Source organism: Hemiscyllium ocellatum, chromosome 9 (genome assembly GCF_020745735.1).
Source record: "Hemiscyllium ocellatum isolate sHemOce1 chromosome 9, sHemOce1.pat.X.cur, whole genome shotgun sequence".
Classification (NCBI taxonomy): Eukaryota; Metazoa; Chordata; class Chondrichthyes; order Orectolobiformes; family Hemiscylliidae; genus Hemiscyllium; species Hemiscyllium ocellatum.
Genome location: NC_083409.1, coordinates 41,205,556 through 41,230,792, shown reverse-complemented (window position 1 = coordinate 41,230,792; position 25,237 = coordinate 41,205,556). Strand labels below are relative to the sequence as shown.

Here is a 25,237-nt window from a genome sequence, read left to right as displayed (position 1 = left end):
CTAGCTTTTAGTGACTCATGAATAAGAACATGCAGATCTGATTGGTTAACCACACTTCCCAAATTCTCATTATACACGAAGCAATATTTATTTTAAATAATTTTGCTGTTTTATTTGCATCAACTTTGGGAGCAAATTTCGACTTCAAAAATATACACTTCAATGTTTTAATGCTCAGCATGCCCACTTCCCCGCAATTTCACCTCCCACACCCACTGATACTAAGAAAATCCATTTCTTGGATGCCACATAAAAAAGCATTTTGTAGTCAATAACATTCTGTAAAGAGAATTTTTAAAATATATATATTCATCATTTATGAGGGGACCATAAATCATGGATCTGGGTTACTACACTTAGGAAATGAATTAACGTGACAGATGACCAAAAAGACTCGGCGCAATTTTTCATCAAATTTTCTTTACAGAAAAGATCTAGGTCGACCAAACTTGAAAGTAATTAAGGAAGCATTATCATTTTGCAAAGTATTTTGTAAGATAGCAGGGAAATTGTAGATAGTATACAAGCTGAAAGATAGAATTGATAATAGTACTGTGCGAGTCATGGTAGTTACTGAGAATTCAGCCAACCATCAAACCTCCTGCTTTTCATTTTGTTTTGTTAGCAGATAGATCAGTGGCTAATGAATTGTCTCTACATATCCAATTTTGAGTATTACATTCAAGCTGATTACACTCTAAATAAAATGTTCTTAAGACTGATCTCAGTTTTCAAGGTCTATTAACAAACTGATTTTTAAAAATGCAGTTTCAAAACACACTGGGAGTCAAGCAGTAGGTCAATTCATCAATACTAAAGGAGTGTAGCAGTGATGAGGTATTCAATAAAGGCTCCATCTGCCTTATTTTGGGGCTTAAGATAGATATGTTGGCCTAGATTTTCCTGTTCAACAGTGATAGATTTGTCTTGGTGTAGTCTGTAAGCTTGCCTAAGTAAAACTGCTGAACTGTCACAATTTCTTCTCAATGACAATTTGAATCTACATAATGCTTTTAATAAAGTAAAACACCATTAAAGTGCTCATTAGTGCATGATCAAATAGATCATAAACCAAGATTCAAAAGGGGAAATGACAGATCACCCAAAGTTTGGTCGAAGTGATTGGGGTTTTAAAAAAGCATTAAAAGGAGAGACAGAGAGGTGGATTGAATTAGGAATAGAATTCCAGAGTTTACAGCCTAGTAGCTGAAGCATGACTGACAAAAGTGAAACAGTTAAATCGAGGCTGTGAAACAGGTTAGAATTGGACTAGCAGAAAGATCTCGGAAATTTGTAGGTAAGTTACAGAGATAGGGAAGGGAGAGACCACAGAGGGATTTGGGAGTTCTAGGCTGAGCCAGGCCAGAAGTTAATGCAGATCAGCAAGCACAGGAATAAAGGACAAATGGAACTTCATTCAATTTATGATATCGCAGAGTTTTGTATAAGCTCAATTTTCTAATTGGAGGAGTGTGGAAGATTAGCCAGAAGAATATTTGAATAGTCAAGTATTCAAGAAAAGAACATGAATCAGGGTTTCAGCATAAGATTACCTGAGGTAGGGCAAAGTTAAAGGTGGAACAAGATGAAATGGATACTTGGTCAGGACTTGGGAGCATTAAACCTCTTTCTCTGCATTTTTAAAAAAAAATTAAGGATAAATGGATTAATTTTTACTTCATGCATCTCCAACTCAATTCTGATGATGGGCAGAATACACCACAAACTGAGCTAAACTAGGCTACTGCTGCATCATCAAGATGCTAAGAAGCATTTGTGGAGTGCAAGCTGGCAAAACTTCAAATGGTGCTTTGAAGACCACACTTCCATTGTGATTTCCAGGTTTTTAGGGACCATTTTGCCTGTAATAACTTAAATCAGCTGTATTTCTGAGCCTATGTCCAACCTGTGGACTATCAGGAGTTGTGAAAATGTCACTGTGCTTCTGAATAGTGGCAATGAATTCATTTCCCAAGGTTCCCTCAAATGCCAACACATAAGGAGTCCTTCAGATATGGGTCTTACAAATCCTGGCTATTGTTATCACCAGCTATACCCACTGTGCAGCAATTCTGCTATAAGAGATAGCTCAGTTATTCAAGACCCCAGTGAAGTATGACTCTTACCTACCATTCAATTTTTATACTACTAAAGGAGTTGCACTGTAGTAGTAAATTAAATACTGGAGCAAGTATGCAGCTAGACAAAGTAGTGACTGTTCTAAGAAAGCACTGTGGAAAGGGAGGATAAATTTTCTTGTCAGTTCCTAGTGCAAATTGTAGCTCCAAGTAAAGACATAACAACAGAAGGAACAGAAGCAATAAGAAACAGGAAGAAATCAGTAGGCCATTCAGGCCTTTAGGCCTGTTTCATCATTCAACAAAATCATGGCTCATCTTCTATCTTAACTTCATAACATAATACTTACTCTTACCATGAGAAACTAAACTACAAGTGAAGCTCATTAATTCATGTTTGAAATAAGTAAGTGTATTATCTACATTCAATAGTATAAATAATTAGTGTATTTTTGTTTTGAGCCTCAATAGAAGGATGGGCAACATTTATTCCTACACAGACTGAATTCTAAAAGAAAATTAAGAGAATCTAGCGTGGAATTCCAGTCCCACCATAATCCCAATCCCTTTCCAGTCAGAACACTGAACAACCCTCTGGCTTTATGGCAATAAGGCATGCTCTTTGAATTTCGATGTCCTAACAGCTACTTATCTATCAGCCATGATCGACTACTCACCTGTCCAAAGTCTCCCAGAAACGTAACAAAACTGCTCTGTCAAGATGGCGCTTGTGGTGGCTCAGTTCCAGTACAGTCACATCCCACTTCTGAACATTCAGATCCAGACGCATTTCATCATATTTCAGGTGGAATGCCTTGACTGGGAGAAAGTGTAGCCATAAATGACGGTGTAAATTAAAAGTATGAGAAGTCTTAAAAGAAACAGAGAATGTACATCTACTTAACACACTTCACAAAGTCAGATTGATCCAAACTGCTTTACATCAATAGAAGTAATACAATATGTTTAACAACAGAACAACATCAATCTAGTCTTCAAATCACTTTAATTTAAGTTGAACTTAAGAATATCTGGTTTCATCCATCTTTCAAGATAGTAGCAGTGCAGTAAGTAGCATTCAGGCTCCTCAGCCCAGGGCCCTTCAATCCCTCTTCCTCCTCTTTTTTTCTAAGATTTACCTTGCAGCAGCTAAGAGCTAGAGTGGAGCAGAGTGGGCTGGAGGCTTGCAGCAGCATCTAGCAGCTGACAGCTGGAGAGGAACAGGGGCGGTTGCTGGACTGGGGTCTGGCATGGGCGGTCAGCGGCTTGAGGCCAGTCAGGCCACTTGTGGAAGCCCCTGTGCTGAACTACTGCAATGCAATGTTTATGTGTAATTTGTTTATCTGTCTATAATGTTTATCCGTATAACCTATGCCTTATTTCTAACTTATACAATGAATCACTAAGGTAATGCAACTTTTTATTTTATTCCGCTTTTGTATCTAAGATCTGTACCTAGGTATTTTGAACCTAAGATGGTGCCATGAGAGGTGACATTGCAAACCTGTCACTGTACTTCTGTACTTAAGTACATGTGACAATAAATGATATTCTATTCTTTAGAACATAGGATAGTAAAGCACAGGAAAGGGCCTTTCGATCTTGTCACAATTTTGATGCCAGAATACTAGGATGCAATAGTGAGAGAGACGGAGACTGACTAAATGAGGCTGCAAACTCCTTGCAGCAACTCACGGTCAGTTGAATGGAAGTTAAGAATTTCTTCAGACAGGCAAGTTATTCTGCACATAAGTTAAGATAATTTGAGTTTTTCTTAAACAACATGCTTTTTAAATTATTCCCCGAGGTTAATCACCAACAAAATGGAGCCATAATTCTCTGCCAGATGTATAGTCAAATCTAATCTACAGGTGTGGAAGAAAGAAATAGAAAAAGATAACCTCTGTAAATTCCTGATTTCCTGTAGATTAGCATTAATGTTGAGATCTGTGGTGGAAGTAGGGAGTGATGGTCAACCACAAATTTCAGAAATGAAATAGATTTTTGTTTGGTAACAGTTTTAAGAGAAGTGATAAAATGCAAATGGACTTATATTAGTAATCAACTATGACTTAACAGGACAATGGAACAGGGTTGAGGGACTGAACAGCCTATTCTATTCATATGTGATAGTGTGTGACCTGGGAGGTGTCCTCTGCAGCAGAAGTTTAAGTTTGCATGAAATATGTAATTTGTGGCAATGTCTAAATCAATAAGTAATGACCAAGAATGCGAGATGATAAATATTACTAATTATGATGCTGATCATAATTCAATTAGGATTTTAATCACTTATGAATTATTCGGTCAGATTACCTCCTAAAGATATTTATGATGTTTTGCTGCTGGCTGGCATACATTTCTTGTAATTAAATACATCAGTAAGTTGCATTTAAATTATAACTAGACAATCCAAATTAATTCAATATTAGAACTGTCTATTAATTATATTAGGCGAGTGTTTTTAAGATATAAATTTTATAACTGAAATAACTTCTGAACCTTTCATAGTCCGAATGTTATATTATACCTCATGATCTGAGCACATAAAACCTCACAAATTTAAAGACATTGCATAAAGGGATCATAATGTTATGCATTGGATAAAGATAGATTAAATCTAGTTCTGCAGCAACTCGCTTTTTTCAAATGCTTACATTGGTGTGTAGGACAAGTTTTTTGGATTAGAAACTGCAAAATAAAGCATACTGTAGTGTCTCAAAAAATAGCGATTATTACATATTCACACTTAGCAATACAATCTAAATTGATTAGCCTAAGTGCTTTAGGACATATTTCAATAAATATGTGCTTCATGTAGCTAAAATGTGACTGCGTACTGGACTTAGAAAGGTCATGTCAAGAATTCAATATGCTCAGTTATGTGTTCTGAAGAACTAACTGGTATCCTGAGCATTAAAGAAGAAAAAGAGCTTTACATATCACATGGGATTAACTTGCCCTTCAAGACGGTTTAACTATAAGTTACTCAAAAATGCTACAATCACTACTATATTTCAAATAATAATTTTGTATATTACAGATTCTTGAAACATTTTCATAATCCTTTATTAAATTTGAAAACATTTAAAAAGGAATTATTTGCTGACTTTTAAGATAAACTCATTCACTAAATGGGACATTCTACCTTTTCTCTTTGTTGGTTTGCTACTCATTCTCCAACTTCATGTTTTTATTAACTTGCAAATATTGACAGTTAACAATAATAATGGACTTTGATGCTCTGATTTACATCTGTCAACTGCAGATAATAGAATATGCTGAAAAGATCAGATTAGGCATTGCATGAATAAGAAGTACAAGTTAGTACAAATAGGCCTGGACTCCTCAGGCTAGATTTTCATCCTTCAAGAGCAAATGTAGTTCTCTGGTCATATATTAGACATCATTCCTTCAACAGACTGTGCTACAGAGGGATCAGAAGTACGGTATCAAAAACAGAAATTACTTAAAATATACAATGGGACAAGCAAAATCTTTGCAGATAGAAAATAAGTTAATAATTCAGGTTGATGACCATTCACTTGAACTGTAAACAAGTTCAAGATTTAACAGATTTTAAGCAAGCACACAGGCAAGGAAATGTATGTGGCAGGGGCTGATGAAAATATAAATGTGAAGCTTTGTGATAGGCAACAGATAGGAGAAAGTGAGAACTGCAGATGCTGGCGATCAGAGCTAAAAAATGTGTTGCTGGAAAAGCGCAGCAGGTCAGGCAGCATCCAAGGAGCAGGAGAATTGATGTTTCGGGCATAAGCCCTTCTTCAGGATTCCTGAAGAAGGGCTTATGCCCGATACGTCGATTCTCCTGCTCCTTGGATGCTGCCTGACCTGCTGCGCTTTTCCAGCAACACATTTTTCAGCAAAGGCAACAGATAAATGGCAAAGAGGCTTTGGACAAGAAAAGAACCAAAAACAAAATGGATTGAGAGAAGATACAAATGGGATACAAATTGAGATACAAATTTGTTAGCATGTTTAAGAATAAAGAAGTGGTGTAGATGCTTGTAAGGGCAGGTTTTATTGACTTTTGCCATTTATCCTGTAAAGATATTTGGCCTTTTCCTTGAACTGCTGCAATCTAGGCTTAATGTTGGAAAACGACCTGTTGCATAGTTCAGAGTCCAAATTCTTGTGAAAGCTATGACTCATCTTTCACTTAAAATTACATCTGAAATATTCACTTAGTTCTATTGTTTCTACATTGTTGTGATTATGAATGCGTGCCAACACTTCAATATTGTATTTCTTTCTCTCAAACAGAAAATAAATCCACATAAAAAGTCTTTTGGGATGCGGGCAAGCTGCTGTTAGTTACTGAGGTAGTGGTGTTGGCAAGCTTGATCTTAATGATTGTGCTCTCCTCGTGAAATGAGGATAGCCAAAGATTTGACCAAGATGTGACTAAGAGGGAAAAGCATAATGCGCATCCAATTCAGGAATGGTGAGGTACTTAGAAACAGAAGACAAGGGTCACTATCTTTGCAGCTACCTCTTTTAAAACTCTCGAATGTAGGCAATCAGATGCTGCACTTGTCTTCAGGGAAGATGGTGATGTAGTGGTAATGTCATTGGACAAGTAATCCAGAGATCCAATCTCACTCTTTTGGGACACAAGTTCATATCACAGCAGGACAGCTCATGGAATTTAAATTCAATTCATCTAAAAGTTGGAGCTAATCACAATAATGATGACCACAAATTTATTGTCAATTATTGTGAAATTCCATTTGGTTCACTAATGATCTATTGCAAAGTCTGCCATCCTTACAAGATCTGGCCTAAATGTGACATGGACCTACATCAATGTGGTTGACCTATAACCGACCTCTGAAATGGCCAAGCAAGCGACTATTTTGCAAAGGCAATTAGGGATGGGCAACAAACATTCAAGGTCTGCATCCTAGAAAAGTAGTTAAAAATCTTTATATTATTTCTCTGATGTTAATTAGCACAAGGTTCTAACTCCTATCAGTATTTCATTTGTTCCTTCTGCTAAAAGGCAGATTAAAATCTCTGTCATTTGCACACCTCCCCCTTATTTCCTTCTGCTTTCTGCATCAAATAATAAATGTCTTCTTGAACCACTTACTCTAATAGAGAAAAAACTTTAACTTTTGTTTTTATATTCCTATTCAGCTTAACGTTTTGTTCACTTTTACTATTTGCTAAACAGTTCCAACTCTCAGGTCCAGTAAGGTTATTTGCAAAATTACATACCTCTTCTTTTAATTCAATACTATCCCTAGTTTCTTTAATAAGCCACTGGGGCCTTCTTACTTAAAGTGAAATGTACTTTTATTAAACATTTTGAACATTTTTATTAAATGTTTCTTACTCTGTATCAGTCACCATACATTTGAATCAGTTCACTTAAATCAATTTTCTTCAGCTCTCCTCTTATACCTAATTGGTTTTAGTTAAGATTTTTGTTTGAAACTGGAATGAATTGCTTTCAAACATAATATGGAATTAATTGTATTATGATCACATTTTCCTCAGAAGCTTTTACTATAAGATTAGTAATTAAACTTACCTCATTAGACAATGTGATCTAAAATAGTTGTGTCCCTTGTTAGCTCTGTATTAGATTGTTCCAAAAAACTTGTAGAAGCATTGTACAAACTCATTGCCTGAACTATCTTTGCCAACTTAATTTGCCCAATCTATGAAGATTAAGGCTATTAACAATTATTAAATTGCTTTTATTATAATCTCCAGTTGTTGCATAACATATTGTCCAATGGTACAATTACTGTTTTGAGCTTATCATCTAGCCTGATTTGTCTTTTCTGACTTTTGTTTTCTCAACTAATATTACTTCTTGATCTTCTGAGGTAAACGTTTTGCTCACTTTTGCATTTGGGTCACTGTTTACTACCAGGAATATAACTTGGTCTTCTCCATTCTGTCTGATTTTTCAAAAGGTTTGTATAGTGGAATATTTATTTCCCAGTGACCATGTCTTTGTAATTATGATGAGATCAAAAACATGTATCTTTCTCCATGCTAATTCAGCTGTATTGCTACAAATGTTTTATGCATTCAGATAAAGAACCTTGTTCACAGATCACAGAAAGGGACATGCTGTTGCAGCAAACAAATACCAAGGCTACATTAACCTATATTATAAAGGTTTACATTATAAAAGTAGAGAATTCTTGCTGCAATTTGATCACACTCAAGTACTGCATACAGTTTGGTTTCCTTACCAAAGAAAGGATATACAGTAAAATTTACAGTATCCAGCATGTTTGTGGTATGGGAGGTATCAATAAACTATAAAAAAGTTATCTACAAAGCAAGGGGAGTTCCATTTTTTCATCAAATCTAGAAAGTTCCTAGGTAGTCTTGTGTTGATGCAAGCGTTAATGTTTCACAAGAGGTGCAGGAGTGCAGAAATCTAGAAAGTTACATCCAGGAAATGTGTACAATAATAAAAGACAAGGAGGGCTGTCTGTCTGTCAATAACAACCATCCGTGAGGTTTACAATTATTAGTGGTTGAGAGAGAATGGGATTGACTGAGCGCAATGAACATAATTACTCAGCAACTAGTGGTTTTATGAGGAAAGTGGATGATTTCCAGTCAAAATAAAATCCTAATACTAGAACAAGCTGGTTTGAAGTTTTGGATAACAGAAATTATAACGTACTTCTCCTAGCAGGGACAAAACACTTATTTATCAGATGCACTTATCAGAAGACAGATTTGGTAAACTCAGCCACATTAGGGAGATTTAAACAATCCTTGGACAAGCACATGGATGATGATGGGATACTGTAAGGGGATGATTTTAGATTAGTTCACAGGTCAACACAACATCGAGGGACAAAGAGCCTGTTCTGCGCTGTATTGTTCTATGTTCTAAAATAGGCCTAACCTCACTGAGATTTGCTCAAACAAAAAGGTAATTTAATTGAAATATAATATTCTGAGAGGATGCCTCATATGCTTGGAGAGTCTGGAACCAGGGGTCAGTTTAAGATAAGAAGTTGGCCCTTTCTGGCAGAGCCAAGGAAATATTCTTCAATCAGAGTTTGAGAAAGTTTGGATGCCTGGTTATTGAGTATTTTCAAGACAGAGATAGATAGATTTCTGGATACTCGGGAAGGGATGGCTAGATTTCTGGAGACTAACCAAGGGATATAAGGATCACGCAGAAACTTAGAATTCAAGTTGAAGATCAATCATTATCTTACTGAATAAAATAGGCTTGAGTGGGCATATGGTCTACTTTCACTTGTATTTATGTTCTTACATAAAAGCAGAAAAATTACTTTTTGCGAATATATCCACAGGTGATCCATCAGGTAATAACCAAGGCCACCCCTTGAACTGCCACGCAGCACCTTGTACAAAAACAGCCACAACGCGATCCCTGAAAAAGAAATGAAAAGTGAGAGGCTTGATGGAATTTATTTTTCTATTAAAAAAATTTATCTGCTTTCTTAAAGGGATCAGAGAAGACTAATATTTTAAAAACTACAATCTCAACAGAGACAATATCTAAACATTTTTTTTTCAGATTCCCCCTTCTCGATTACAGTGCCTTAGTTTTTAATATCCTTTTAAAACAATGTCATGTTGTCTGCACATCTTCAAAATTCAACAATAATCCAAAAAAAATCAGCCACTGCTCATGCAATTAGTTAACTGATACCAAATTTGTTTTAATAACAGATCTCTCACAGCTTCAATAAAGGTGTGTCAGAGGCTATGCAGTTTTATTCCACACAATGATGACTACTGGTTGAATGCTTAGGCTTTAAAGATACTGTTAATATATTACTGTTACCGTCAACCTTCTATTTCACGTGTACATGTTTTCCCAATATAGATTCTATCCTATAAACAGATATGTTTATTCTATGAGTGTACCTTGCAAACTTTTGATAAAGACAAGGAATACTTATTAGACAAAGAATTGAACACTGAGGGGAAATACTGGATAGAAACTAGGCAGAAATTCATATGAATTATTAAAACCAGAAAAACAGAGCCTGATTTGTGGAAGGTTTTATATTTGTATCTTAATGAATAAAGTAAGTGGAATTAGAATAAACATCAGAGTGCCAATTTCCTGCCTTCTCTCAACAACCCAGCACATACTTCCTTTGCCGCTTAATAGTCTAGTTCCATTTTGAAAGCTTTGACATAAACTATCTTCACACTCAGGCAGTCCACTATGTGAAATACATAGTTTGTCATTGCACAAAACAAAACAGCTCAGAAGAAATGTCACTGGAACCGAAATGTTAACTCTGCCTTCTCTCCAGAGATGCTTCTGAATTTTTCCAGCAATTTCTGGTTTAATTTAGTCATTTCGCCTTTGCTTCTTGTACCTATTATTTTTAATCCTTGACCTCTTATTCTTGATCCTTTTGTGAGTAAAGCAGTTTGTCTCTAATTAACTTGTCTAGACCCTTCATGATTTAAAACACTTCAAAATAAAATCTCCTCTCAGCCTCATGTCTTCAAGGAAAACAGTCTCAACTTTGCTAATCTAGCTTCAGAACTGAAGGTAGTCATTCCTGGAATCATGCTTGTAGTTGTTTTCTGCACCCTCTTCAATGTCTCCAGATCCTTCCAAAAGTGTGGCAGTCAGAACTGAACGCAACACTACAGCTGAGGCTAAACTAGTGTCTTGTACAAGTTGCTTCTATTTTTGTTGCTGTTAATAAAGATTCCGTATGCATTCATTTCACTCTTTGTAAATTGTTTTATATGTGTAGTTAACGGAATTTATATTGTGTAATTGACAGTTAGATATTTAATATTTAATATGTATCTTACGATATTTATGTTCGATGTATATGTTAGCTATTTAATATGTACCTAACTAAGAGTCAAATTAATGTTCGTGAGTCAGTTTGCGTTAATGGTGGTGCAGGTCCAAGAGTGGAGAATCAGAAGATGCAAGTTATAGCATTTTCAGTGAAAGATTTGCTCTCACAGCACATGCTGTCAAGTTTGATTATATTTGAATGGTAAAATATTGTGTGTGGAGTAGAAGATGCGGGATAGTGGATGCAGTTGGATTGAGTGTTGGAGAAGATATGAATTGTTAGTGAAGAAATGAGGAGCAAAGTAAGGAGCTGTGGAATTGATAGCAGCAGTAATGCTGATGCCTCAGATATAGCTGTGCTCCCCAGCAGTAGCTGTCTAGTTTCTGCAGGAAAGAAAACTCAACTAAAACTTGGAGAAACTGTTACCCCACAGTAGTTGCTGTGAGCTGTGGCTTTCGCAGTGATATATCAGAGCCATTTTACAAGTGAACAGTCCACTCTATGTCTCTCACAAACTATGGAAACTTCAGTCAGAGAAAAACACACAATACCGAGTTCCTAGCTAGCCAAAGAATCGTCTCAATATCATAACTGGCAAGCAAAGACCACTGGATTGATGTACCAATTTTGCATCGCTGCCAATAAACTAGATTAGATTAGATTCCCTACAGTATGGAAACAGGTCATTTGGCCCACAAGTCCACACAGACCCTCCGAAGAGTAACCCACCCAGACTTATTCCCCTATATTTACCCCTGCCTAATGCACCTAACACTATGGGCAATTTAGCATGGCCATTTCACCTGACCTGCACATCCTTGGACTGTGGGAGAAAACCGGAGCACCTGGAGGAAACCCACAGAGACACAGGGAGAATGTGCAAACTCCACATAGGCAGTCACCCGAGGCAGGAATCGAACCTGTGTCCCTCGCGTTGTGAGGCAACAGTACTAACCACTGAGCCACCGTGTTGCCATAACTTTGCCTGTTATGGAGTATGTGCGCTGGGGTGGGAGGGAATTTATAAGGAGATTAGAATTTTAGTTCGTAGTGTTATATAGTATTATATACCAATGGTTTATATCTGTCTACTCGTAGCTATAGTCTAAACCCTGGTTGGTGCTTTCTATCAACTTTGGTCTAAAAGTCAGGTAAATTTGGGTTACTCTGTGTACTTTAAAAATAAACTTTAACGTTTGGCACAAGTTCAAGTAGTGGGGCTTGATTTATGACACACTACCCCAGTAGGGTAGAACAAGTGACGCTTACAAATGCAATTGAAGAATGAGGCCTGATCTGGAAAAGGAGTTAAAATGATGAAAAATTCAACATTTTCATATAATCAAAATGGAGGAAGGAAGTTTTACTGACCAGGGAAGGAAAGACATGTGGCCGGAGCACATAGCAGTAAGAATGGTGACTGCGAGGGCAGCCATTCAACCCATCTTGCTTACCATGGTTCTCTGAGGGAAATTCAGCTGTTGTTACTCCTCCCTCCTTCCACCATAACCCTATAAAGCATTTGTTTGAAAGTAATCACCTCATTTAATTTGCAAAGTCACCACTGAATTCATCTCCACCACAATCTCAAGCAATGTATTCTTGCTCCTAACTATTTTGAATTTTAAAAATTATTTATGTAACTCCTTGTTGTTTTGTCAATCACCTTAAAATCAGTGCCCTCCAGTGCTGAGCCTTTTTAGCAATGGGAAGTTTCTCTCTACCTACTCTGTTCAGATTTAATTAAATCGGGAATACCTAAAATATTATGGAGAAATGTGTTGTCCTTTTCTTCATTTTCATGAAAAAGGGGTCTAAATTTAGAGATGGCACTTCAGAAAACAATCCTCTTGTTCTTTGCTCAAATGGTCACATTAGCCTTTTTGCAAGCTGGAAAGTAACATCAAGATAATTAACGACAAAACACCCATACTTGAACCCTCCTGGGTGCTGATTGAAATTCATTACTCGCACTCCAAAAGATCACAAAGAGCTTCACAACAGGAAAACTGACTCAAATTTTTCCCACCTTACACCTCCCCATCTTGGTCACAGGCCAACTATAATGCCATATTTAGGTTGTAAATTTGCTCGCAGTGCGGGTAGGCTTGTTCTCAGACGTTTCATCACTATGTGAGGTAACATCATCAGTGAGCCTCCGGTGATGCACAAGTGTTCTGTCTCGGTTTCTTTTTGTGTGTCTTGGTCTATTAAGGCGGGTGATTTTTCTCAGAAGTTAGTAAATGGGTTTGAATGCCAAGCCTCTAGGAATTCCCAAACATGTCTCTGTTTAGTCTGTCCTGGGATGGATGTGTTGTCCCAGTCGAAGTGGTGTTCTTCTTCATCTGTATGTAAGGATGCCAGTGACTGTGGGTCATGTCTTTTGGTGGCTAGTTGATGGTCACGTATCCTAATGGCTAATTTCCTGCTTGTCTGTCCTATGTAGTATTTATTGCAGTCCTTGCAGGGAATTTTGAAAATGACATTTGGTTTGCTGGTTGTTGGTATAGAGTCCTTTAGGTTCGTCAGTAGCTGTTTCAGTGTGCTGGTAGGTTTGTGGGCTACTATGATGCCAAGGAGTTGGAATAGTCTGATAGTCATCGCCAAGATGTCTTTGATGTATTGTAGTATGGCTCGAAGTCTCTGGGTGTGTTGTCTCTTCTTGTTTGGGTTTGTTGTTCAAGAATCAGTGGATTGTGTTCATCCAGTACCCTCTGTTCTTGAATATGCTGTGTAGGTATTTTTCTTCTGCTGCTTGTAGCTCCTGGGTGCTGCAATGTGTTGTGGCCAGTTTAAATAAGGTCCTGATGCAGCTCTGTTTGTGCCAGTAAGGATGTTGTTAATGATATTGTAGGTTTCCTCTAATTTGTTGAGATTCGTGATGACAAAGGTGTCACCCACAAAGCAGACCCAATGCTTGGGTTGGATCATGGGGAAGGCTGTTCATTCGAGTCTCCGCAATACTGCTTCTGCTAAGAATCCTGATATTGGTGATCCCATGGATGCCCCATTGATTGGTTTGTCGTCTTGCTGTTGAAGGTGAAATGGATAGTGCAACACAGATATTCTAGCTTGAGGATACTGTTCTTGCTGATAGAATTGGTGCTGTGTGGTGTTTGGGTACTGATTCGGTTTGTAGTGAGGTTAGTGTTTCATTGGCCTGGGTGATTTTATTTGATGTGAACTGAGCCATTACATCGAAGGAGATGACTACCAGACTATTCTGACCCTTGGAATCATGATAGCCCACAAATGTACCCACACTGAAACAGCTACTGATGAATCTAAAGGACCCTGTATCAACAACCAGCAAATCGAATGTCATTTACAAAGATCCCTGCAAGGACTGCATCGGACAGACAGGCATGAAACTAGCCACCAGGATACACGAACACCGACTAGCCACTGAAAGACAAGACCCACTATCACTAGTATTCTTCAATTGGGACAACACAGCCACCCTAGGACAGGCTAGAGAGAGACAAGCCTAGAGGCCTGGCATTCAAAGTGGAACACCGTCAATAAACACATCGACTTGACCCCATTTACCAACCTTTGAGAAAAAGAATCAGAAATGATATCATCCGCCTTAACTGACCAAGACACACAAATAGAAAGTGGGACATAACACCAGCTCTTCACCAGAGGCTCACTGATGTTATCTAGCATGGTGATGAAACGTCAGAACAAATCTATCAGCTCAGCAAGCAAATTTACAACCTGAACCTCAACCAGAGCTATTAATCTTCTCAAAAACCACAAATAATGCTATATTACTGGTCTTGGCGAAATAAGTTTATTCAGGAATAGATTAATTGTTAGAAGCTCCTGGAGGCTTGACAGATAGTTCCTTAAAGTTCTGGCAGTTAATCAAAAAGAGGTGATCTCCTAAATCCAGAGAAATTTTCCCAAATTCTTAAGTCTGATGTTAAGAGTGCAGCAACAACGCGATACATTTTTCAAAATATGGTTAATCATGTTTCTCATTGGGATTATTAGGCTCCTTTCTCTTTCTCGCAAATTAAAAATTCCAATATTCACTAGAGGTTCATGATCAGTTACTTGGATTCTAGTTAGCAGTCTATAGTAATTAGTTTTCTGCACTTGAAACCACTTGTAAATGTAGCTCTGGAAATTAGTGCTCTGGGCAGAAAATACAGGTCATTTTCAGGGGATAGCAGAGAGTGAGAAACTAATTGTGCCTTTGACCTTTCCTTTATTTAGTAGTCACCACGATAATTGAGTTTTAAATAATAAATTGTTCACAAAAATCCAAATCAAATGAGCCATACTCCCCGAAATTTATTGTACTCCCTTATACAAAGGGTCAGTTGTCACAATTTCAAACAAGAGTCATTAAACTCTAGATTTCTCTCTTTACATTGATGCAATAAAACTAGCTTCACAGTTGAATTCAGGGCAGATAATTGGAAATACCTCATGGAGGTTAAACGTCAACATGGACTGGTTGGACTGTGTTTAAACTCTTGTGATTATCTCTGTGCTATTCATGTACATTCTCACTCACTGTCATACGTAATTGTTAAATATGGTTATTGCAGCAAGACAGAAAAATAAAGCAAAACAAAACAAAATCTTCTATATCTTCTCCCAGCTTCTCCAGTTCCTCAGTCATTCGCTACATGATTAAAACTAAATTCCTGTATACTTTTACATTTTTTATGCCTTCCTAATGTTATTTGCATTTTCTTGAAATTTTCTCTCACTTGCCTCCAATTACATTTCTCGCAGCTGTACCATCTGCAATCGTATACCTCTGTCAGTGAGGAGGTTTTGATGAACGTGAACAGTCTGACTCAGGAGCTGTGCAAGATATTTCATAATAAAGGTTCACGGCACTGAAATAAACTGAAATTGTTGGAGACCATCTTCGAAGTGTTCACTTAAGTTAATCTCCAGCCTTTATTTCACAAAGGACTAGCCCATTTCCAGGACAATTTCTTAGACCAGCATATTATGGCATCGACCACAGAGTAGGAGAAACCAGACATGGTTTTGACCAGAGACTGGACTGATTGTATAGTGAAACTGCTCTTGAGTTGCAATTTAAGGGTGAGACTTGCGAATCCCCCAAAACTACTATATTGAATTTAAACAAGGACAAAAATGCAGGCATGACAGCAGAGCAAGCAAAGGTGAACTGGAAGTTTAGTTAAACGTTAGATCAATAGAGATGCAATGGCTAATATTTGAGGGGATATTCCAGAAAACAGAAAGTAGATACAAAAAATAAGAAAACTTAAGGGATGGACCAACCATCCATGGTTAACTTAAAAAAAAAATAAAACTTTGCATCAATTCCAAAGAAAAGACATAATTCTGTATAGGTAGCTGGAAGGTCAGAAGATTGAACAGAATATTTTTAAAAAAGCAAAAAATTACTCAAAGATGAGCAATAATGGAAAACGTAGAGTAAAAGAGAAAATTAGCCAAAAATTTAAAACAGATTGAAAAATTTCCTGCAGATATTTGAAACAGAGAAGAGTTAACAAATTGTTGGTCCAATAGAATCGGAGTTCGGAGAATTAGTAATGGAGGATAAAGAGATGGCAGGCAAATTGAACAGGTTTTTGCATCAACGTTCACTAGAGAGGATACAGGTAGCATCCCATTAACAGCAGTAAATCAGAATCTGAAAGGAAAGAGAGGAAATCAAGAAAATTACCATTACCAAGGATGCACCCTGAGTAGGTTGCTGAAATTACAAATTAACAAGTCCTCAGTCCTGGTGAATTTTACCCTATACTTTTAAAAAAAGTTAGTGAGATAGTTGATGCGTTGGTTTTTAATTTTCTCCAAATCACTAGAATCGAAGAAGGCTCTTGTAGGCTAGAAAATAGTTAATTTAACTCTTTTAGCCGAAAAGGGAGGAAGGAAACAGGAAACTACAGGCTAGTTAGTTTTACATCCGTGATAGAGAAAAGCTACCATTAAAGACATTATAAAAGTGCATTTGGATAAGTTCAAGGCAATTGGGCAGAGCCAATACAGATTTGAGAAAGGGAAATCATGTCAATTTATTTATTGGCATTATTTGAAGTAATTTGTGAAGATAAATGGAACCAGTATTGTATTGTATTCAGGGTTCCAAAAGGCATTTGATTAGCACTATATTAAAGCTTAAAGCAGAAAATAAAAGCTTATTGTGTAGGGGATAACATAGTGGCGCGGATAGAAGACCGGTTGGCTAATGAGAAACGAAAAATGGGAATAAGTTGGTCTTTTTCAGGCAGTGGGGATGCCAGGAGTTGTGCATCACTGTGACCTCAACTCTTTCCAATTTAAATAAATGATTTGGGTGAAGGGATCAAAGGTATGGCAGCTAAATTTGCTGCTGGCATAAAGGTAACTAGCAAAGTAAATTGTGAAGACGACATAAGGAGCCTCAAAGAGATAAATACAGTTGAAATGACATTAGTAAATGGAGAATACAATGTGGAAAAAATGTGAAATTATCCATTCTGACTGAAAGAATAAGAAGTTTATTATATAAATGGCGAGATGTTGCAGAGTTCTGAGTACCCACAGCATGAATCACAGAAAGTTAATACGCACATAAAGTAATCAAGGCGGCCATTAGAATGTTATAGCTTATTGTGAAGGGAAATTAATGCAAGAACGCAAGAGATTATGCTTCTGTTATACTAGGCATTGTTAAAACTGCATCTGGAATATTATATTGTACGACCCATTATAAATATCAAGAATATTCATGCACTGGAAGCAATTCAGAGAAAGGTTACTAGGCTGACACAGAATACGCAGATTGCTATTAGAGGCTAGGCCTGAATCCTTCAGGTTTTCAAAGAGCTAGGGATGATTTATTTGAAGCATATGAGATACGGAGGGTGAATACTAAAAACATGATTCCTCTCATGGGAGAATCAAGAAAGGTGTGGCGGGGGTCGCAGTTTAAAAATAAGAGGGGCCCTAAATAAAACCAAGCAGAGGAAATATTTCTTTCTCTGAGGCTTCACTGTATTTGGAATCTGCTTCCTCAAAATACAGCGGATGCAAAATCTATAAATATTTTTTAACGCAAAGGTTGATACATTCTTGATTACCAAAAGAATGAAAGATTATTGGAGATAATATGCTGGTAACAATCCATTTCCAATGTTGATTTTGCAGTGCTTATTGTCTTTGCTTTTCATCTTCTGTGGCTCTCCTTTTTGGATTTGATTGCATTCTAAATGTTGTTGCTGTTTAATTTAGTTACATGCAAGATTAGAATTTTTTTTAATGCACTACCTTTACGGACAAACATGGTATCCTCCTCCCCTTTGGTGAGTAATCATCTAATTAAGCTCCTTGCCTCTGCCATATCTGATGCATTTGAAAATGGAGATGTCCAAATTTTTGTGGTTTTAGAGGATGTTTTTATTTTGGCACAGTTTCTCAATTCATGGCTATATATAATACTGATTCACTTGGATACGACCATGAAGCCTCTCCCTTGCCTTGACCTATGCGTTAATTTTACTTCTGGATCTCAGACTGCCTTGAAAATGTTACTCCTTTGCAAGCATTAAGTCCTCTCTTTTGACAATGCCTATTAACAGACTAATATCTATGTAGTCCCATAATAATTTATCCCTTAAATCAGCATAAATGTAACTGCCTATTAATCTACATAAGTCAGTCATACACAATCATCATAGAATCCCTACAGCATAGAAGCAAGCAATTTGGCCCATTGAGTCCACATTGACCCTCTGAAAAGCATCCCACCCATTCCCACCCTCTACCCTATATCAGTAACCCTGCATTCCCCATGACTAATCCACCTAACGCATACATCCCTGGTCACTATAGGCAACTTAGCATGGCCAATCCACCTAAACTGCACGTCTTTGGACAGTGGGAAGAAACCTAAGCACTCAGAGGAGAGCCGGGGATAATGTGCTAACTCCATACAGTCACTCAAGGGTGGAATCGAGCCTGGGTCCCTGGCGCTGTGAGGCAGCAGTGCTAAGCACTGAGCCACTGTGCCACTCACTGCCATTGATTAAAGAATCTTTGGGTTTAATCTGTGTGTGTGTGTGTGTGTGTGTGTGTGTGTGTGTTGTGTGGGGGGGATGTTGAGTGAGAGTGTGTGGCGGGGGGAGATATTGGGTGAGTGGACGGGGCAGAGGAGGGAGATGTTGGGCATGAATGTGTTGGAGGGGGAGATGATGTTGGGTGGAGATGTTGGATATGTGTCTGTGTGAGGGTGGGAGAGACATTGGGTATGTGTCTGTGGCGGGGGGCGAATTGTTGGGTATGATTGTGTGGGGGATGATGATTTGTGTGCAAGTGTGTGGGTGGTGGAGATGTTGGATGTGCATGTGTAGGGGTGGAGATGTTGGGTGCAAGTGTATGGGGAGATGTTGGGTGAGTGTGTGTGTGTGGGGGGGGAGATGTTGGGTGAGAGGGATGAGAGATCTTAGGTGAGAATGTGTGGGGGAATGAGAGATGTTGGGTATGTGTGGGGGAATGAGAGATGTTGGGTATGTGTGTGGGGTGAGGAGATGTTGGGCAAGAGTATGGGGGGGGCGAGTGGAGATGTTGGGTGTGAGTGAATGGGGGGAGGTTTTGGGTGTAAGCGCGTTGGGGGAGATGTGGGGTGTGAGTTTGTGAGGAAAGTGCTGGGTGTGTGTGTGTGTGTATATAGTTGGTATGGATGTGAGTGTGTTTGGGGTGAGGTAATGGGATGTGACTGTGAGGACAGGTATTAGGGGTGTGTGGGGGTAAGTATTAATTATGTACGTATGAGGGGAGGTTCTGGGCAAGAGTGTGGGGATGAGGTGTTCGGTGTAAATGTTTGAGGAGGTGTGACATGTTTACATCCACAGGCCATATATTACCGCCACTTTCTCTACTTTTATCACTCGCTTTCTGCAAGTTGCTACAGAGAGAATAAACTGCTTCATATGACATGGGAAAATGGAATGGCCAGATTTTAAAATTTGGTGCAAGCATCATGTTGTTTTGGCAAAATTGGACATACTTAGTTCTTAATTGAAGTTTATTGTGCCTATTTCAGCTAGCATATATTACTCAGCTCTTAAAAAAAGTGAACAGATTCTTACTTGACATCAGAATCTCAAGCATGTAGGTGATAAGGCCACGAGTAAGTCACCAATTTATCGAAGTGTTGAAATTTCCAGTAACGTATTTCTTAGCATGGTGAGCACAGCCAAAGCATTAGCTGTACTGCTCAGACCTGGCTCCCAGTTAAAGGTTAACATTACAACAATGTATCTACCAGTCAGCCAGGAGTGCAACCAATTTGTTGCTTAAAGATAATGTAACTAGTTATTGAATAGAGAATAGTAAACGGCCGGTTTACATCTTGACTTTATATACAATCAGGTTTCTAATCTCAGCTATATTGCTATTGTAAAATGGAGAATTAACTCCCAGAGGGGATAAAATAGTTATTTTTGTATACCTTCTCAGAGTACTAAAAATCTTGAGAAATGCGTTTACTCTTCTATGGGTGATACCTTGTGTAGACACAAAACCTCAGGATAAAAGGGAATCGCATCTTTTGGATATTTGCCCCCAACCCCAGGAAGCTGTAGTATGCGTTTTTCAACCCTATTAATCTTTCTCAATGTTCATGAATTGACATTTGTTACAGGATTTCTATATTTACATTTTAAAAAGTCCAGTATTAACAACAGAGTGAGTTAATTGGCTTTCAATCTTGTAAACGTACACAAAACCATGTGCAAACATTGTGTCTTCTTTCAATCATTATTGAACTGCTGAGAAAAAACAGTAGTCATGATCTGCATGTATGGTTAAGCAAAAGATAAATTTTAAAGCAATTGTGACAATATCACTCAATCTATGATCTAAAAACATTGGCCTACATACCAGTCTTGTGGCAAAAGTTTAAGAGGTTGGTCTATCACTCGATAAGGCACTGTGACACTGATGGCGGTTCCTCCTGGTTGCACCTGGTCCTTTCGCCGCTGGATCAGGATTTCATTCTCCCGCTGGCACCCTTGCTTTTTCTTCTCGTCAGATGGGAAAAACCTGAGGCCAAAACAAAACATTTTACAAAATCTCAGTGCATTTATCAACAAATTGAAGGACCATTCTTGCCAAAAGTTCTCTCTACATTACAAGTAGTAGCACTCTTCCCCCAGTTAAAAGATACTGGCCCCTCTCTAAAATTAAGCTGACATTTTATTGTAGTAATTATCATTACTGTAGGTCCTGTCAGAAGGAATATTAGTTTGTCGGGTATCTGCCCATTCAAATGAATATGGGAAAAAAGCTTGAATTGAAAAGAAAAGGAGAATTTTCTACATCCCATCCAAATTTTCTCCACCAACCAAAACACACACAAGATAAATTTAACTTGTCATTTGTTTTTTTTTGTGAGACCTTGCTACATGCAACAATATGCCATATTTATCGACAAAGTGAGAAATAATTACACTTCAGAAGTAATTGGTTGGCAGCTGACATCTTGAGGACGTGAAAAGTGCTATATAAATGTATGTTGTGTGTGTCTTTGAGCAGTTTACCTCATCAATTTTATGTAACTTTATTCAGGAGATACACAAACAGATTGCACAAAAGGTAGAGTTTGAAATTTTAAAGACATCTAGAAGCAAAGAAAACTTTTGAATAAGGAACAGAAGACAAGAGCTAGAAGAAATAAATTATTTTGCAGACAACTGTATTTCTGCACCTATATCAATTATTTTGGATACCTCTAACTCAGCACCAACTTAGTAACTGCAATTCTTTCCTGAATGTTTCAGCTTGGTGAACAAGTACTGCACATACAAAAGTGCATGCAATGACAACTGAACATGTCCTATCTCAATATTTACTTGCTTACTATCATTTAGCCAGACTCTTAATAAAGTTTACCTTATTGAATCTGACAAACCAAACCTTTCCCTCTTTCTTTCTAATCATGTTGTTTCAACAAAACTAGAACAAAGGCAATTTTCTATGGATTTCCTTGTAACTTTAAAAAAAAAAGAGAAGCTTTCCTGTCCTTGTCTGCAATATGCAATATCATCAATACTTAAGGGTAGATGTTCACTAGAATACCTTATGAAGTAATTATTACAGTCAGTCATTGGAGAATACACCATGAAATGCTTTGGCAGTTAAGGTGGGTGATTCAACAAGGATCATGTTGACCTTGGTAGTTGAATATTTTGGAGATCCTTGGATCTGCTGTGAACCAAAAGCAGTTTTGCCACTGTTTACTTTGAACAGTGACTTTGCTGACTTGACTTGATGTCAGCAGAATGACAGAATTCATTTATTTTTACCTGTACACATAATTTATTACTTGAATGTTACCAGGATGCAGCAAGGAAACCTTCTAATCCTGCAGGTGAACAAGATATGAACTCATACGAGTAGCGACAGGTATCACTATAAAACATTATCATTTTGACTCTTTAATAGCTTTAGAGAGAATTATAGTTTGGTATGAGTGGATAATACTTTATATTTTTATTGTTTAATATCAATTATTATTCAGGAAAGTTTGCAGCACTCTTTATGATGGAACCTGAACCACAAGCTAGCGCATTGAAATCCAGTGGACAAAAACCGAAATCCCTGGTTTCCATTCCCCTTTCTTATTTATGTTTTATCTTTCCAGGCATAAACAAGTCTTTCATTTAAAACTGCCTTTCTTTCAATTTACATCATGTCCACTGACTGATTCACAGCCCTGACTGGTTTTCTGGTTGAAAGGAGCAATCAGTCCCTCATTATCTCTGTATCCACAGCAGATGGTTGAAAATCACACAACATTTGGTTAGAATCCAACAGGTTTATTTTGAAGGACAAGCTTTCGGAGGAGTGCTCCTTCGTCAGTGCTCCTTCGTCAGTGCTATCTGACAAAGGAGCAGCGCTCCGAAAGTCTGTACTTCCAAATAAACCTGTTGGACTGTAACCTTAGTGTTGTGCGATTTTTAATCTTGTCCAACCCAGTCCAATACTGGCACCTCCACATCATGTCTGCATGAGGTGACAGTTCTTTTTTTTGAATGGCATCTTTCTCTTTGAAGTGTTGTTGCTTGAAGCTCCCTTGACACATGCAACATTCCATGGCTCCCCTCGAGACATAATGTAATCCATACAGGGATTTCCCAAGATCCCCGCTGAATTTACATCTTCAGCCATCTTTTTACTTGTATGACTTCCTTATAAAAAATACATACTGCATTTAAAAGTGCAATATACTCATGTGTAAATTGTGATTATGACCACTGTCAAGGTTATTGACAATCGCCTACAACCTGTCTTTGTAGCTTGTAATCTATTATTATGATGCTTTCAATATTTGATAGACAAGGAAGTCAAGGATTATAGGAGCAGATAAGAAATTGGAATTGAAACCACAACCAGATCTGTCAGAATGTTACTGAGTCGTGGAATAGGCTCAGAGGGATGAATATTTATGTCCTGCTCCTAAATTCTATGTTTCAATCGTCAATCTGCACAACCAAGATGAATGTTGATCTGGCACAATGTAATGCAAAGATCAAAACATAAAACTACTATTGGGAGATTCAAGAAACAAAAATAATTGAACTCCAAATGTAAAATATTAACAACCAATGACAAAATATAGCTCTTCACTAATTATAAAAATGTCAGTAAGATAAAATTTATGAAAACACTTGTTGCTATTCATCAAATGAGCACATAACTTGACCAACATTAGGAATTCGAATGACTCCTTGGTGCATCTTGGTAAGATTCAAGTACCCAATTAAGCTTTTACCCAAAGGACCACATCATGATCTGTTATACTCCATTTGTGTGTATAAGAAAGCCTTTTTCCTTGCTGCAAGAAGCAAACCATATTTGGCACTCAGTGGTGTAGTAACGAGATGGTAATTTCTTCAAAACACAAGAAAGGTTCTTTACATTACTAATCCTCTCAAGCTTGACTGTTAAATATAAAAGCTCAAAGCAGCTGCATTACTAGATAGAGCACTGAATTAATTTAAAGATTGATGATTTAAGTAATTCTATTGGTTTTAATAGGAGAACAGAACTCTCATACCTGAAATGAGCATGGTGAAGATACTGTGAAGAAGCATTAATTAGTTCTTCCACCATGCTGAAAATGAATCCAAAGAAGGTGTTTCCTGCATCAGAGTGGCATTTCTATTTGACACGGTCTTCTCAAATGAGACAGACAGCTTGCGTTTAATTATGGAAAAGCTGTAATCTTGAAGTTTGTGCTCACTAGCAACTCGGTAAGCACCTCTTCTTACTGAAGCAGCATGAGTGTTTTCATTATATATTTCAGGACAGAAGGATACGGAACTAAAAAGTCACATAAACCTAGAGATTCAGATGCCGCTGCTCAAATTATAGGGCAAATCTAATAAATGGCAGTGGTTGTGGAAATCCTTTAGTCTGTGCACAGGGTTACTTTGGCATCAACTGTCCCTGCCACATGATTGCAGCTGTACTGCTGTCTTCACAGAGGATGCATTGCTCTGAACAAAACAGTGCCTTCCTCCACTTTAATCAGAAATGTTTATGCAGCTTCAGTGAGGTTTAGAGCACCCTGCCCTTTTGCAGACCACAATGGCCATTTTCACTGTTGAAAATCACTGATGCCAATCTTCAGCCAATTTGATTCACTCTGTATGAGAGCAAGCAATGGCTGGAGGCACTGCATACAGCAAAAGCTATGGACACTGACAATATTCCAGTATTAGTCCTGAAGACTTTTGTCCAGAACTTAACAGTCAGGACAACTACAACACTGGCATCTGCATGACAAAATGGAAAATTGTCCACATGTATCCTGAATATAAAATGCAGGAGAAATCCAAAACAAAAGCAAACAGAAATTGATGGAAAAACACAGCAGGCCTGGCTACACCTGTGGAGAGAAATCAAGAGTTTACATTTTGGGACCAGTAGTCCTTCGTGAGAAACCCAACCTGGCCAATTCTCTTGATAGTTAAAGTGAAGAAAGAGGCCATCAACCATGCTATCAAGCAGTACTTACTCAGCAATAACCTGTTCAGTGACATTCAGTTTGGGTTCCACCAAGGCCATTCAACTTCTGATCTCATTTAAGGCTTATTCAAACATGGACAAAAGTAGTGAATTCTAGAGGTGAGGTAAGAGTAACTATCCTGGACATCAAGATCAAATTTAATGGAGTGCAACCAGTGGTGTGCCACAAGGTTTGGTGCTGGGGCCACTGCTTTTCGTCATTTATATAAATGATTTGGATGTGAATATAGGCGGTATGGCTTGTAAGTTTGCAGCAAAATTAGAGGTGTAGCAGATAGCAAAGAAGGCTACCTCAGAGTACAACCGGATCTT

The 25,237-nt window shown here is 37.8% G+C and overlaps 1 protein-coding gene across 1 annotated transcript in view; it reads right to left on the bottom strand.

Moving 5' to 3' along the window:
- cdc73 (cell division cycle 73, Paf1/RNA polymerase II complex component, homolog (S. cerevisiae)) overlaps positions 1 to 25,237 on the bottom strand; it is a 322,523-nt gene that overhangs the window by 5,013 nt on the left and 292,273 nt on the right. The window contains exons 14-16 of the mRNA XM_060830176.1: positions 20,774 to 20,935; positions 9,380 to 9,480; positions 2,756 to 2,897 (exon numbers count right to left, since the gene is read on the bottom strand). Coding sequence (XP_060686159.1) covers positions 2,756 to 2,897; positions 9,380 to 9,480; positions 20,774 to 20,935 — 405 coding nt within the window. The remainder of the gene's footprint in view (positions 1 to 2,755; positions 2,898 to 9,379; positions 9,481 to 20,773; positions 20,936 to 25,237) is intronic.